The sequence below is a fragment of the Trichechus manatus genome, unplaced genomic scaffold (assembly GCF_000243295.1).
Source record: "Trichechus manatus latirostris isolate Lorelei unplaced genomic scaffold, TriManLat1.0 scaffold00018, whole genome shotgun sequence".
In the NCBI taxonomy this organism is placed as follows: Eukaryota; Metazoa; Chordata; class Mammalia; order Sirenia; family Trichechidae; genus Trichechus; species Trichechus manatus.
Genome location: NW_004443954.1, coordinates 4,534,182 through 4,551,432, shown reverse-complemented (window position 1 = coordinate 4,551,432; position 17,251 = coordinate 4,534,182). Strand labels below are relative to the sequence as shown.

The 17,251-nt window shown below is 44.1% G+C and overlaps 1 protein-coding gene across 1 annotated transcript in view; it reads right to left on the bottom strand.

Moving 5' to 3' along the window:
- SBSPON (somatomedin B and thrombospondin type 1 domain containing) overlaps positions 1 to 16,994 on the bottom strand; it is a 36,698-nt gene extending 19,704 nt beyond the window's left edge. Inside the window, exon 1 of the mRNA XM_004372531.3 lies at positions 16,575 to 16,994. Within this exon, the coding sequence (XP_004372588.1) occupies positions 16,575 to 16,788 (214 nt within the window). The 5' untranslated portion in view covers positions 16,789 to 16,994. The remainder of the gene's footprint in view (positions 1 to 16,574) is intronic.
- Positions 16,995 to 17,251: the final 257 nt, after the last annotated feature.

Sequence of the window (17,251 nt, the reverse complement as noted above, 5' to 3'; positions counted from 1 at the left end):
CATAAAACCAAAAAGTAACATGTACTTCATGACCAAATCTGTACACAACAAGAGACGGGTACATTTTCATATGTTCTAACAGGGATATCCAGTCACAGCCACATACGATAACCTTAAAAGATGTACCACAGATTTTCCTCAGCGGCTTCCCATTGAGTTTGGAATAAAATCCAAGTTCTCTGCTGAGGCTACAAGGTCCTGTGTGACCTTCCTCTGCTGTCCCTTCACTCCCACTGGAGTTGCCTACCCTCCTTCCAGCCAAAGCTCCAGCCACATTGTCTTCTTTACTCCTTGAACACACCAAGCCTTTTACCACCCTAAGAACTTTGTACATGTATTCCCTCTGCTGGCGATGTTCTTCCCACCTGAACTGTTTCTTTTTCAGGGAGTCCTTCTCTGGCCAGCTTATCTATGTAGTCTAACAGCCCCCTTGCCCCTTGCTCCTCATACAATTACTTCCTCTCAGAGCTCAGTGTTCCTTGCCTTCTATCATTGCTGTTGTTAGGTGCTGTCGAGCCTTCTAGCGCCTCCATAATTTGTAATTACATATTTATTGTTTGTTTTTTTGTTGTCACCCATAGGGACTATGATAGTTTGTCATTATTTTATCCCTAGTTCTTGACACATAGTTGGTGCTCAATAAATATTTGTTGAATGAATGAAATGGCATTAGGCAAGTTCCTCCTCCTCTTCCTCCCTAGTAATGTTCTATATAGAAACAGACTCTGGTCTGTCCACATCATTGGTCAGAAGCCAAAGCACTGGAGGAGGCACCAGAGAGGGAAGAACAGAAGCAAAATAACACAGGAATTCCTAACCTGGGGCAGAGTTGTCCCTGTTCTGCTGGCAACAATGGCCCTGTGGAGTGGGCTATTGGTAGGAATGTTGCTTTCTGTGCCTTACAGTTAGGACACTCCAGCTACTTCTGGCAGCTACCAGTCCTTCAAATCCCTTTTAATCCATATATATTTCCTGCCAGTGCCACATCTTGAAAGTAGCACACTTCCTTAATTTTATTATCTGAGGTATAAAGTGGTATTCCCTTTTATTTGACCCTCCCCCCCAAAAAAAAAAATCTGTGTTTACCTTATCGGCACTACTCATAGTCTTACTGTTTCAGTAGGTCTCTCTTCCCCTAAGCACGGACTTTTCAGGCTGGAGACTCCAGCTGTTTGACTCATCTTTCTGTAGACATCCACCCATGGTTTGAGTAACCATTAGACTTCCTCAGGTCCACGCACAGCCTCGGTGAGTTGTGGCAACCAGAACTAGACATACTATTCTCAGTCTTTAGGTACGAAAAGGTAATTTTAAAAAAAAAGTTTTTTTCTAATGCTTTTCCTGATGCCAAATACGCACGCACACACAGAGCAACAATTGAACTGAGAACAAGTCCCGAATTTTTTTTTTTAAATTTTTTGGCTTTTTTTATTGATCAAATTTTATAATGGCAAATAATATTATTCTGAGAATCAGAGAGTATTGACCCTTGTTACACAGAAAGAAACCCTGAGTTTCAAAGGTTTCGACTTGTGAAACTTCTCATGTAAAACTCTTACCACAGTTCCTATTATGAAGCATATGCTAAACAGCAAGAACCAATATGGTAAGTTTCTGGATTATTTTAGTTAATGACAATAAAAATACTCAAACTACATACGTTGTTGTTGTTGTGTGCCATCACGTTGATTCAGACTCATAGAAACCCTTCAGGACCGAGCAGAACTGCTCCCGACAATATTAGAATACACATTCTTCTCAAGCGTACATGGTACATTCTCCAGAATAGACCATATCTTAGGCCACAAAACAAGTCTTAATAAATTTAAAAAGACTGAAGTCATACAAAGTATCTTTTCGGATCACAATGGAATGAAACTAGAAATTAGTAACAGAAAAAAAACTGGGAAGTTCACAAATAATGTGGACATTAAACAACACACTCTTAATCCAACCAATGGAATATTATTCTGCCATAAAGAGAAATGAAGTCCTGATATGTGCTATGACATTAATGAACCTGAAAACATTATGCTGAGTGAAATAAATTAGACACAAAAGGACAACTATTGTTTGATTCCTCTTATATGAGGCATTTAAAATAGGCAAATTCATAGAGACAGAAAGTAGATAAGAGATTGTCAGGAGGTGGGGGGAGGAAGGAATGAGGAGTTATTCTGTGGGTACTGAGCTTTTGTTTGGGATGATGAAAAAGTTCTGGAAATAGATAATGGTTCTGGTTACCATTTGTGTGTGTGTGTGTACATACTGTGAATGTACATAATGCCACTGAATTGTACCCTTAAAAATGGCTAACATGGAAAAGTTTATGTTATGTATATTTTCCTATTAAAAAAAAGGGAAGTGTTCTGTACATGCCTGTTAGGTTTATTGGTTTACAGTGTTTAAGTTCTCTGTTTGCTTATTGACCTTCTGTCTGGTTGTTCTGTCCATTACTGAAAGTGGGATGTTGACGTCTCCAACTATTACATATGCAGAACTGTCTATTTTTCCCTTCAATTCTGTCAATTTTTGCTTCATTGTTGTGAGGAACTATTGTTATGTGCATATATGTTGATAATTGTTATATCTTCTTGCTGGTTTTATTTTTTATCCATATTTAATGTCTTTTGTCTCTTGTAACAGTTTTTGACTTAAAGTCCATTTTGTCTGACAGAAATAGAGCCACCCAGCTCTCTTTTCATCACTAGTTTTGCATGGAGTATCTTTTTCCATCTTTTTACTTTCAACATCTTTATGTCTTTGTATATACAGTGAGTCGCCTGCGGACAATATATCAGTGATCTTTTTTTTTTAATCCAATCTGCCCATCTCTGTCTTTCAATAAGAGAGTTTAATCCATTTACATTTAAAGTAATTAGTGATGAGCAAAGATTTACTTTTCTCATTTAGCTATTTGTTTTCTATATATCATATATTTTTTTGTTCCTCAATTCCTCCATTACTGCCTTTTTGTTGTTTTTAGTTGAATTTTGGAGGGAGCCTTAAAAATGACCTGTGATATGCAGATAATACAACCTTGCTTGCTGAAAGTGAAGAAGAGTTGATGAAAATCAGACTACAGCCTTCGGTATGGATTATACCTCAACATAGAGAAAAAAAAGTCCTCACAACTAGACCAACAGGCAACATCATGATAAACAGAGAAAATATTGAACTGTCAAGGATTTCATCTTACCTGGATCAACAATCAATGCCCATGGAAGCGGCAGTCAAGAATCAAATGACAGTGCATTGGGCAAATCTGTTGCAAAAGACCTCCTTAAAGTGTTAAAAAACAAAGGTGTCACTTTGAGGACTAAGATGTGCCTGATCCAAGCTATGGTATTTTCAATTGCCTCCTATGCATGTGAAAGCTGGACAGTGAATAAGAAAGAGCAAAGAAGAATTGATGCCTTTGAATTATGGTATTGGTGAAGAATACTGAATATACCATGGACTGCCAGAAGAATGAACGTATCTGTCTTGGAAGAAGTACAGCCAGAATGCTCCTTAGAAACGAGGATGGCAAGACTTCATCTCACGTACTTTGGACATGTTATCAGGAGGGAGCAGCTCCTAAAGAAAGACATCGTGCTTGGTAAAGTAGAGAGTCAACAAAAAAGAGGAAGACCCTCGACAACATGGATTGACACAGTGGCTGCAACAATGAGCTCAAACATAGCAACGATTGTGAGGATGGCACAGGACCAGGCAGTGTTTCATTCTGTTGTACATAGAGTTGCTATGAGTTGTAACCCACTTGATGGCATCTAATAACAACAAAAGTTTTGATTCCCTTCTGAGTATTATAATGTGGTAGCTCTAGAAGTCTGATTATTCCACTCCTCAAAGGTTGCTGTTGTTACTTGATGAAAACTGTTATCCATTTGTTTAATGACTTTTCCAGACTATTCTTGCAAAGCGCGTATTCCCAGTTGTGTGTGGTCACTGAAATTTCTGTTCCATTACCTCTGTGGTCAGCCAGGGACCTGACACAGATTTCACCATTTAAAAGGGTTGGGAGTAACTGGCCCTTTAAAGGAGCCCTGGTAGTGCAAATGGTTAAGCGCTCTGTTATTAACTGAAAGGTTGGGAGTTTGAACCCACTTAGCTGCTCCGAGGGAGAAAGACCTGGAAATCTGCTTCTATAAAGATTACAGCCAAGAAAACCCTATGAGGTAGTTCTACTCTGTCACGTGGGCTCGCTATGAGCTGTAAATGATTCTATGATACCTAACAACAACAACCACACGGGCCCTTTAAATCCTCCAGTAGATGCTGCTGGGAGAAGCCCCTGCTGCTGAGAGGGACAAAACCGAGGCAAGCATCTGCATGGTCCTTCAGGGTGCCACCAGAAAACCAAACGCACAACTCCAACTTCTGGGAGGACAAGATCCCCACTGCTCAGCCTGGCACCAGCCAGCCAATCCAGAACCACTGGCTGCTATCTTTCCCACCAAGGTGCCTCACTTAGGAAAGATGAGCAGCCTCTGTGCTCATAAGACACTCCCCTAGTTTTCACAGGACGGTCACTGTGAGTCAGAATCGACTCGAAGGCAGCGTGTTTGGGTTTTTTTTTTTGCTTTCGATCAGGTTCCAGAGTTCCAAAATCATTGATTCCTATTGCTCCCTCCAGTTTAACTGCTGCTTTGGTGGAACGACTGACCCTTTCCTACTCCACCATTTTGCGTTCAGAGTGCCTTCATTGTTCCATATAAAAAAAAATAAAAAACCCGTTGCCGCTGAGTCAATACCGACTCTTAGTGACCCTATTGGACAGAGTTAGAACTGCCCCACAGGGTTTTCAAGGAGAAGCTGGTGGATTTGAACTGCCCACCTTTTGGTTAGCAGCCGTAGCCCTTAACCACTACCCCACCAGGGTTCCATTTTTCCATATAGTTTTGATTATTTCCTCTTAAATATATTGCCTGGTCCTTATTAACCTGTAGCAGTGTCTCCTCGGTTCATCACAGAGACTCGAACATTCTCCTTTGTGATCTAGCCCTGCCTGCTTGGCTCTTTGCCACCTAAGAGTTTAAGGCCACCCACAATCAAGCGTTTTCTCCCTCAAGTTGTTCAGTTCAAACAGCCCTAATTATTCCTGAGGAAATAATTCTTTTTACACTTTACTCACAGGGATGCCCATTTATATATAGCTTGTTTCTTGACATTCTATGGAAGAAAAAGAAAACAGTCACTTTATCCCCTAACACATACACACACACACACATCTCATGGCGACACAATTTTAAACGCATATCATCTGCTCTTTTCTCTTTCCATATGTTATCCTTTTCTGTGGAACCTTGTCAAACTTCTGTGAAAGTCCCTATGTTCCTCCTCAAAAAATCGCCAATAAAATGATCAAGGTTTTTTTTTTTTTTTTTTTGACTCTTGCAGAAATCATGTGATCTGGCCTGGCCCCCAACTGGTTGGTTGGTTGGTTGTTTGCTTGTTTGTTTTTGAGATATTGACTGGACACGTTCATAAAACGATAGGAGATAATGACATAGGCTTCCTCATTAGGAAAACAGAATTTTATAAACCATCTAAGCCCAGAAAAAAAGAGGAAACAAATCCAAAGGTTACTAATTCTTTCTTCCGGGTAGGAGGTTTCCAGGTGATTTGTTTTCTTCTCTTGTGTATATTTTCCAAAGTTTTTGCATCAATATATTTTGTAGTGAAGGAAGGAAAATGTTATTTTAAATAGGAAATGTGGATACACTCCAAATGGCAGTGTCCTCAGAAGCCACAGATAGCATCCGCTGGGTTGAATGGCTGATCGTTTTTTTTCCCAAAACAAAAATTTTATTTTATTGTGAAAATACACAGAGTAAAGATAAACCATTTCACCAAACTCTCTTCTGACAAACATTAGTTAAGTGCCACGGGATAGCCACTGTTGTTGTTAATTGCCCCTTAGTTGATCTCTACTCATGGCGACCCCATGTGGGCAGAGCAGAACCGCTCCACAGGGTTTTCAAGGCTGTGGCGTTTCAGAATCAGATCACCAGGGCCTGTCTTCCAAGGCGCCTCTGGGTGGGTTCAAACCACTAACCCTTCAGCACTTAAGCATTTGCGCCACCCAGGAAACCTAAGACAGCCACTAACCAAAACCAAACCCGCTGCCGTCGAGTCGATTCTGACTCATAGTGGCCCCGTAGGACAGAGTAAAACTGCCCCATACAGTTTCCAAGGAGCGGCTGGTGGATTTGAACTGCCAACCTTTTGGTTAGCAGCCGAATGCTTAACCACTGTGCCACCAGGGCTCCAGATAGCCACTAGGGGGTTACAAAGAGAAGCAGGATACACTCTTCACCCTCGAGGAGCACGCAATGGGTGGAGAGAGATGACTCTAAGAGTATTTATTTGGGGCCAGCCCTGCAAAGTACAAAGCTTCTCATACAGCCTCATTTCTCTGGGACAGCAAAACACAGTATTTTAAACTGTGGGCTCTGGATCCAGATGTCCTGACTTCAAATCTAGCTCCATCACTTATTAGCGGTGTGACTTTGGACAAGTTCCTTAACCTCTGCGCCTCAGTTACCCTGTGTGTAAAATGAGACTAAATGGGACATAACCTCAGCAGGTGGTGAGACCTAAGTGAAGAGCCACAAAGTGCCTAGAAGAGTGCCTGGCACAGAGCAAAGGCTTTGCTGTTGCTGTTGGTTGCTGCCGAGTGGATTCCGACTCGTGGCAATTCCATGTATGTAGAGTAGAACGCTTCCATAGAGTTTTCAAGGTTGTGACCTTTCTGAAGCAGAAAGGCGCCTGTCTTCCAAGGCACCTCTGAGTGGGTTCGAACAGCCAACCTTTTGGCTAGTAATCGAGCACTTAACCGTTTGCATCACCCCAGAACTCCATGAGCAAATGCTAGACAAGTGTTAATGACTACCCTCTGTTATGGATTAAATTGTGTCCCTCAAAAATATGTGTTGGAATCGTTAACTCCTAGTGGAGGAAATCCTATTTGGAAATAGGGTATTCTTTGTTATGTTAATGAGGCCTTATCAGTATAGGGTGTGTCCTAAACCTAATCACTCTGAGTTATAAAAAGAGCAGATTAGACACAGATTCCAGCACAAAATGAGGGAGACAGATGCCAGGTGAGGACTGTCTACCAGTCAAGGAACCAAGGAGCACCCAGGGCTACTGACAAGGAAGGAATCGACACAACCGACACCCTGATTTGGACTTTCAGTCTCCTGTAGCGTGAGAAAATGAAGTTCTGTTCTTTAAGGCCACCCATCTGTGGTATTTCTGTTACATCAGCACTAAGAAACTAAGACATGCTCATTGACTGCACCTGAGGACTACAGCCAAATCCTGCTAACTCAAGTCATTTTTAATGCTGGCCCCATGGTCGGCTTCTTTTTCTGCCAAGACAAAGGCGGGGGAAGCCAAGTGCCATCTCTTGGACGATTCTGGCTCTGTTAAAGTCTCAACTTCCAAATCATCGTAGATTGTGACGTCGTTCCTTTGGGTGAGTTTTGGAGCCCATATTTTCAAGCACGTTGCCCTTCCCTCTTCAGATGTGATATCATCAGATCTTGGCCAGTTTGTTCCTAGTCTGTCCATAAATCTAGGAGAAGACACTGGCTACTCAGTTTTTGCCTGCATCACTTTGGTTAATTATCACTCTTTCCTTAAGTTGCTCATCCATGATCTAATGCAATCTAATGTTTCTATGATCTCAGGATGCAAGACTCAAGGAACCCAGCCAGTTTATTAGAGACTGGGGTAGTAGTGTAAGCCTGATAAGCAAGTCTCCTAAGGAGTTCTTCCAGGGAAGGGTAATTTGAGACTGTTAGCCTTCTTTACTTCTCCCCATCCCTGACCAGACACAGCCAATGGACAATCTCCATCCTTTATTTTGAAAAGAGGAGATGTGGAGCTACATTATTAATGTTGAAATGGGATACTTCAAAACCCATACTATCATCATGATGAGATTTTCTAAGATTAATTTCTAAACAGATGTCCTCGGCAGTTTAGTAATTCTGCAGGGCAAATCACTTATTTTTATTTTTGTCTAAGTGAAAAAAACAACTTTCTATTTAGAAACAGAAATTCCAGTACTTTATCTCATAGCCACACCAAGAAATGCCTTTATCAAGATGAAAAGATCTGAAGGAATGCTTTTAAAATAAAGTGTGCTTAGTTTTTTTGGACACAGTTATATTTTTCATTAAAAATTAATGTAATTTGAGTAAAAATGGCTTTGGGGAGTGTCATGGATTGAACTTTGTCCCCAAAAAATATGTGTGAACTTGGCTAGGCCATGATTCCCAGTATTGTGTGGTTGTCCTCCATTTTGTAATCTGATCATCCTCTATTTTGTGATGAGTTGTAAATCCTAGCCTCTATGGCCGTGCTTATGGTCCCATTTGGGAGTGAGCTGTCCATTATGTTAATGAGGCAGGATTAGGTCATATTAATGAGGATGAGGGTGGGATATAAGACCCTCACTCAGATCAAATCCCTGATTCATGTAAGGGGAGTTTCCCTGGGGTGTGGCCTGCATCACCTTTTATCTTATAAGAGATAAAGGAGAGAGAAGCAAGCAGAGAGAGAAGGACCTCATTACCACCAAGAAAGAAGAGCCAGGAGTGGAGCACATCCTTTGGACCTGGGGTCCCTGCGATGAGAACCTCCTAGACTCAGGGGAAGATTAATGCCAAGACACATGGAGACCTCCAAGGAAGCTGGTCCCACAGTTGTTGACAGGAGATAAGGACCTTCCCCTAGAACTGACAAAAAGCCTTCCCCTAGAGCTGGTGCCCTGATTTCAGACTTCTAGCTCCTAAACTGTTAGAGAATGTATTTCTGTTTGCTAAAACCATCCACTTGTGGTATTTCTGTTATAGCAACAGTAGGTAACTAAGACAGGCAACACCAATAGGTAACATAACATAATAGGTAATATAACATATATAAGAAGGGGGAGAGATTCTAAGAGGCAGAAACGTTCTATGTACAGACGTACCTCAGAGATATTTTGAGTTTGGTTCCAGACCACCACAATAAAGCGAATATTGCAATAAAGAGAGTCACGAATTTTTTGGTTTCCCAGTGTATACAAAACTTATGTTTACACTATACTGTAGTCTATTAAGTTTGAAGCAGCATTATGTCTAAAAAAACAATGTACACACCTTAATTTAAAAAATGCTTTATTGCTAAAAAATGCTAACTATCATCTGAGCCTTCAGCAAGTCATATCTTTTTGCTGGTGGAGGGTCTTGCCTTTCTGTTGATGGCTGCTGACTGATCAGGGTGGTGGTTGCTGAAGGGTGGGGTAGTTGGGGCCATTTCTTAAAATAAGACAACAATGAAGTTTGCCACGTTGATTGACTCTTCCTTTCACAAAAGATTCCTCTGTAGCATGCAACACTGTTTGATAGCATTTACCCACAGTAGAACTTCTTTCAAAATTGGAGTCAATCTTCTCAAACCCTGCCACTAATTTATCAACTAAATTTATATAATATTCTAAATCGTTTGCTGTGATTTAAAAAATGTTCACAGCATCTTCACCAGGAGTAGATTCCATCTCTAGAAACCAGTTTCTTTGCTCATCCATAAGAAGCAACTCCTCATCTGTTAAAGTTTTACCATGAGATTGCAGCTATTCAGTCACGTCTTCAGGTTCCACTGCTAATTCTAGTTCTCTTGCTATTTCTACCACATCTTCAGTTATTTCCTCCACTGAAGTCTTGAACCCCTGTGATGGTTAAGATTGTGTGCCAGTGTTTTAATGTGATCACTCCCATGATTGAATATGCTGTGAGTAGCCAATCAGATGAAAGGGAGTCCCCTTGGGGGTGTGGCCTGCATCTGATACATAAGCAGACATTCTGGCTTTTTGCTCTCTCCGGATCCTGCAGCTGCCTCCTGTCATCTCACTCTGGTTCTTGGGACTTGAGCTGTCAGCTTATCTGCCAAACTTGGGATTCATCGATCTGCACAGCCTGTGAGCGGGAGCCCTGCTCTCCGACCTGCTGATCTTGGGCTTGCCAGCTTCTGTGACTGCGTGACTTGGGAGAGGCCGTCCCTGATCCACGGACTTGGGACGTTCTAGCCTCTACAGTCGCGTGAGCTGTTTCCTTGATATAAATATCTCTCTCTTTATATATTTATACACTTTACTGGTTTTGCTTCTCTAGAGAACCCAGCCTAAGACACCCCTCAAAATCATCCAAGAGCGTTGGAATCAACTTCTTCCAAACTCCTGTTAATGTTGATATTTTGACCTCCTTCCATGAATCATGAATGTTCTTAATGGCATCTAGAATGGCGAATCCTTTCCAGAAGGTTTTCAGTTTACTTTGCCCAGATCCATCAGAGGAATCACTGCCTATGGCAGCTGTAGCCTTAAGAAATGTATTTCTTTAATAATAAGACTTGAAGGTTGAAATTATTCTTATGGGTTGCAGAAGGGATATTGTGATAGTAGGCACAAAAACAACATTAACCTCCTTGTACGTCTCCATCAGAGCTCTTAGGTGACCAGGTGCCTTGTCAATGAGCAGTAATATTTTGAAAGGAATCTTTTTTTCTGAGCAGTAGGTCTCAATGGTGGGCTTAAAATATTCAGTAAACCATGCTGTAAACAGATGTGCTGTCATCCAGGCTTTCTTGTTCCATTTATAGAGCACAGGCAGAGCAGATTAAGCATAATTCTTAAGGGCCCTAGGATTTTCAGAATGGTAAATGGGCATTGGCTTCAACTTAAAGTCACCAGCTGCATTAGCCCCTAACAAGAGAGTCCACCTGTCCTTTGAAACTTTGAAGTCAGGCATTGACTTCTCTCTAGCTATGAAAGTCCTAGATGGCCTCTTCTTCCAATATATGGCTGTTTTGTCTACATTGAAAATCTGTCGTTTAATGTAGCCACCTTCAACAATTATCTTAGCTAGATCTTTGGATAACTTGCTGCAGCTTCTACATCAGGACTTGCTGCTTCTCCTTACACTTTCATGTTATGGAGATGGCTTCTTTCTTTAAATCTCATGAATCAACCTCTGCTAGCTTCAGACTTTTCTTCTGCCACCTCCTCACCTCTCTCAGCCTTCATAGAACTGAAGAGAGTTAGGGCCTTGCTCTGGATTAGGCTTTGGCTGAAGGAAATGTTGTGGCTGGTTTGATCTATCCAGACCACTAAAACTTTCTCCATATCACCAATAAGGCTGTTTCACTTTCTTATCATTCCTATGTTCACTGGAGTAGCACTTTTAATTTCCTGCAAGAACTTTTCCTTTGCATTCACAACTTCGCTACCTGTTTGGCGCAAGAGGCTCTTGGCCTATCTTGGCTTTCGACATGCCTTCCTCACTAAGCTTAATCATTTCTAGCTGTTAATTTAAAGTGAGAGACGTCTTAGTTATCTAGTGCTGCCATAACAGAAATACCACAAGTGGATGGTTTTAGCAAGCAGAAATATATTCTCTCACAGCTTAGGAGCTAGAAGTCCGAAATCAGGGCAACAGCTCTAGGGGAAGGCTTTTTCTGTTGGCTCTAGGGGGAGGTCTTTATCTCCTTTTAACAACTGTGGGCCCGATGTTCCTTGGAGATGGCCATTTGTCTTGGCATCAATCTTCCCGAGTCTAGGAGGTTCTCAGTGCAGGGACCCTGGGTCCAAAGGACATGCTCCACTCCTGATTCTTCTTTCTTGGTGGTAATGAGGTCCCTCTCTCTCTGCTTGCTTCTGTCTCCTTTTATCTATTATAAAAGATGATGCAGGCCACATCCCAGGGAAACTCCTCTTATATGATCAGGGCTGTGACCTGAATAAGGGTGTTGCATCCCACCCTAATCCTCATTGACATGACCAAATCTACCTGGCACACAGAAGGAGTTTTATAAAAGGTATCAATGATTTAATGTTAACTAGCACAAATTACTGCAATATGTCGCTATAAAATTACTGTGTAAATATCTAATTAAAAAATACAAACTGTTCACCAGTATCCACAATGATAGAGCCGACTGACAGGGCATTTGCTGTGAAGGGCCTCCTGCCACATGCCAGGTACTGTGTGATGGCCTTTCTAGGTATTATCTCAATCCATCCACTCCACAGTCCTGCATAGTGTTTTTTGTCAACCAGCCTTTAAAAATGAGGTGTGTTAGGCTCCAAGAGCTAAAGTAAATTCTCCAAAGTCACAAAACAGGGTCAAGATTGAACCCAGGATTCTCTGACTTTAGAGACAAAACTGACACATATGGGTTATTTCTGGAAAAAAAATTATACAAATAGATAAATAATTGGGAGAGGAACAGACTTTGTGCGGTGAGGGAAGGCTGTGTCCCAGGAGTTGCCCGTCAACCAGCTCCCAGATGCCCAGTCAACTCTGGGCCCGAGGAAACGGACTCTAGGATGCAGTCTGTGGCGTCTGCCATAAGCCCAGAGTCGTTACTTGTGTCTAAGGCTGAGAAGACAGCAGCTCAGCTAGGCCGTGGCTTTCACTCTCACCCTCTGCTCTGACGGCAGCGCAGGCTCAGGCTCGCCAAGGGGGCCAACTTCCAATTATCTCTATTTTTCCCTCCCTTCACCAGAAACTCTGAGGTACAGAGAATCTAGCAACAAGGAGCCTTCTCAGTCCCATGCCTGATTTCCTCTAGGCCTGCAAGGTCCTCTGGAGACTCCCTGGGAAAGGGCATTTAAGGCTCTTGAATGCTCATTTTGATAATTCTATCAGACACCATTTCCTTTTCTGGATTTGGTTCCTTTGTCCACCACTCACAGTTCTCCTAGGCGCACAGTTGCTGTGATTTCTTTCTGAGTTCTTCACAAGCTGGTAAAGTCATCTCATCTCTTCTATGACTTACCTAATAAATCCCCACCCCAAAACGGTAGGCCTTTTGTTTTAGTATTTCTACCTTCTAGACTTAAACAAAGGATTTGTTTTTGACCAAATAAAGACTTTGAGAGTTTTTGCTGCTGTTTGGCACTGTTAGGCCTGCCCCTCACTAGAAAGCAAAATATAAGTTTTTCTCAGGACTTTTGCTTGGTCTCTCCCCATCCCTCTTGTATGCCCTGAATCTCTCCATCTAGAGCTGTGTTCACTGCCTGTCCTGGTCACCACTTAGCCACAGGGCCAAGCACAGCACCTGGTGCAGACAGGCTGACATCCACAGGAAGTGCTGAACAATGGTGATATGCTTCCCTCCTAGAATTCTCCTTTCTTTCCCTTTCTCCTGGAGACCAATTGTTTTTTGCTTTTTTAAAATTTTATTGTGGTAGATTATATACAACATAAAATTTGCCATTTTTATCATTTTAAAATGTACAACTCAGCGACGTCAATTTCATTGACAATGTTGTGCAACCATCATCACCAACTATTTCCAAAACTTTTCCATCACCCCAAGCAGAAACTCCTGTGAACCGTTGCTGTTGGGTCGATTCTGACTCATAGCGACCTTATAGGACAGAGTAGAACGGCCCCTAAGGGTTTCCAAGGAGCGGCTGGTGGAGTCAAACTGCCAACCTTTTGGTTAGCAGCCAAGCTCTTAAACACTGTGCCATCAGGGCTCCAAGAGAAACTCAGTACCCCTTAAACAATAACTCCCTATTCCTCCCTTCCCCCAGCCTGTAGTAACCTCTAACCTACTTTGGTCTCTATGCATTTGCCTATTCTAGATATTTCATATAAGTGGGATCACATGATATTTGTGCTTTTGTATCTGATTTATTTCATTTAGCATGTTTTCAAGGTTCATCCCTGTTGTATCATGTATCAAAACTTCATTTCTCTTTAGTCACAGTACCAGTCAGTTCTGACACATAGCAATCCCATGTGTGTCAAAGGAGAACTATGCTCCATAGGGTTTCAATGGCTGATTTTTCAGAAGTAGATCACCAGGCCTTCCTTCTGAGGTACGTCTGGGTGGACTCGAATTCCAACCTTTTGATTAGCAGCCTACTGTGCAAACTGTTTGCACCAAGCAGGGACTGCTGATTTCTCATTAAGGCTGAAAAATACTCCATTTCATGTATATGCCACATTTTGGTTCTCCATTCATCTGTTGATGGAGACTTGGGTTATTTCCACCTTTAGGCCATTGTGAATGATGCTACAATGAACATTGGTGTTCAAGCATCTGTTTGAGTCTCTGCCTTCAAATCTTTTGGGTATAAACCTAGGAGCGGAATTGCTGGGTCATATGGTAATTTCCTGTTTAACATTTTGAGGAACTGCCGTCTGGAGACTTCTTGCTCTACAGGCTTGTCCATTACTTCCTCTGGGAAGTCTTCCTTTTTAGTTTATCTTACCCTAGCCTCCCACTAACCTTGATGGTGCAGTGGTTAAGCATTCGGCTGCTAACCAAAAAGTTGGCAGCTCGAATCCACCAGCCACTCCTTGGAAACCCTATGGGGTGGCTCTACTCTGTCCTACAGGGTCACCAGGGGTCAGAATCAACTTGACAGCAAGGGTTTTTTTGTTTTTTTTCTTTTGGTTTTTAGCCTCCCACTAAGCATGTTGTGAGTGCTTTGCATGTGTGTTTCCCAGCTAGTCTATGAACTCCTAGAGAGCAGAGATTGTGTCTTAACCATCTTTGCATCCCTGTGCTTACCACGGATCTGGGCATATTATCTGGACTAAATAAATTCTGTAATTACCTTTAAAACGTAGGCAAACCCCTCAAGAGAGAGTGATTCTGCCATAGTGAAAGATGATTTGCTGGAGTTACCAGGTAACTGAGGTAACAGGAGTTAGGAAGCTTTGAGGAGGGGCTGAGGACCCCTGGTCAAGGGCGCTGCATCTCCTAAGTACCTGGCTCTTTCTCTCGCCATTTAGTAGTGTTATGGATTAGACTGTGTCCCCTGAAAATTTACCTTGAAGTCCTATCCCTGGTGCCTGTGAACTTGACCTTGTTTGCAAATAGGGTCTTTGAAGACGCTCTCAGTTACTAGGAGGTCATACCAGTTACTATTAGGTCATACCTAATCCTAGCTGAGTGGTGTCCTTAGAAGAGAGGAGACACAGAGAGACAGACAAGGGAACACGGCCCTGCCAACACCATGAATTCGGACTACAAGCTTGCAGAACAGAGACAATAAATTTCTGTTCTCATAAGCCATCCAACGTGTGGGGTTTTGTTATGGCAGCCCTAGCAAGCTAATACAAGTAGTAAAATACCCTACTGTTGGGGCAGGAAAAGGAAAGAAGCTTGTCAAAAATAATATCAATATTCATAGGTAAATCATTAGCTTATGACCAAGGTCAAAAATCTTAATGTTTTTCAACTGTGTTCTTTCGGCATTAGGCCTGAGTGGCTGGCCTGGGCTCTCTGCTCCTTGCCCCTCAGCTTCTTCAAGCAGCCAAGAAGCAGAGGGGTGCTACTCTCCACTGGGAATCAGGTTCCCCTGGTAAGGACACAACCTGTGGGGGCCTTCCCAGGAAGATACTCAGGCTCTGACAATGCTGGGATCCTTGAGATCAAACCCTAACACAGGTTGGCTTTGGGGATGATGGGGAGCAGGAATACTTCTATTTCCAGAGCCAGCTTCTCTCAGACACAGCTTCTTCAGCACTATACTCATCGTTTCTTCACTTACCTTTCAATACAATTAAACAAACATTTACTGAACCTTTCTCAGGGGCAAGGAACCATGAGATGCTTGGGAGGTTTAAAGTATAAAGGCTGATTCCATAGGGTTCTCTGAGTTACAATCAACTTAATGGCGATGGGTTTGGTCTAAAGAAAAACTAGCAGGATTAAAACATAGTAGGGAGCCTGAGATAAAAATCCTAACCATGCTATATAGATAAAATTGAATTCAATGAACATATGGAACACTTACTATGAGGAGGGGGCTTTGCTATGTGCTGGGGTTCAGAGGCCAGGACATCTGCGGACCTCAAAAAACTTGCTTTCTAAATGAAAGGACCCTCCCAGAGCAAGCCCTAGACACCAAGTAGGATAATTACGTCTTCCTTCCCTTATCACCCCACACGCGGGCCCCCAAAGATCCACAAGGATTAACATAATGAAAGTGGTGGCGCCTGGCCCAGGGGCATGTCCCTAGACCTGTCAGTGCCATTTCTCCAGTCAAAAGGTGGCCGTCCCAGCGGGAGTTCCTGAGTCACATCAGAGATTTCATCAGCAGAGGGGCCCCCAAGCCCTTCCGGGAGAAGAGGCTCTGGCGGGGGGGGGGGTGCTTGGAAGCAGCAGCCCAGATGGAGAAGGCTGGGAGACCCCACATGGAGGGGGCTTGGGAATGTCTGGATGGAGAGTCTGGGCGCGCATGGATGGACAGGGTTCGGGTGCACCTGGATGGAGAATCTAGGGTGCACCTGGGTGAAGAGTGCTGGGAAAGCTTGGATAAAAGGGACTGGGGTGTGCCTCCGTAGAGGGGGATGGGGAGGCCTGGATGGACGGGGCTGCAGTGTGTCCGGATGGAGAGTCTGGGGTACTTTTGGATGGAGAGGCCTGTGGCACTGCTGGATAGAGGGGGCTGAAAGAACCCTAGATTGGAGGGGACTGCGGTACCTGGCGCAGTGCTCCGTGGCCCTGGGTTGAGGGCGAGCGGCCCAAGCCCCACCCTCGGCCCGGCCACCCACCTGGGCACGCCCTGGCGTAGTCGAAACAGCAGTCTCCGGTGAGGAGGCAGGCTTGGTCGCAGAAGCACGTCCCGTAGACCCTGTCCAACCTCCAGCCACGGGCGAAGCAGGCGGGGTCCCTGCCGGGGCAGCAGCGCCCCGCCTCGGCGCAGCCGGCCAGGGTCCCGGGCCACAGCCGCGCCAGCGCGCACAGCGCCAGCCACAGGGTCCTCATGGCGAGCGCTTTCACGGCGCCTGCGACGCGACGGGCCCCGAGGGAAGTGCTCCGCTCCTCGGAGGGCGGGCGGCCCCCGAGCTGCCGGAGAGGCCTGCGAGGCGCAGCCCGGCCCTGCCCCGCACCCAGGCCCCCGCCCTCCGGGCCCGGCCCCTCCCCGGCCAGCCCTGGCGGCGCGCCCGTCGGGGCGTCCGGCGGGTAGGTGCGGCTGCGCCTGCCGAGGTGGGGAGGGTGCCTCTCCCCGGATGCCGCAGCCTTCGCAGGACGCGCCCTGCACCCTTCAGCGCTCCAGGCCCCGGTCCCTTCCCCGCTGCGAGCTCGCCCGAACACCGCCACCCGGCGGGAACCGCCCCGAGAGCAGAAAAAGCAGGTGTACCCGGGTCCCAGCGGCAGAGCCGGGCCAGAGTGGCCACATTTCCTGTCTCCAATTCCTAACGTCTCGTGGCAAGTTAACGAGAAGGTA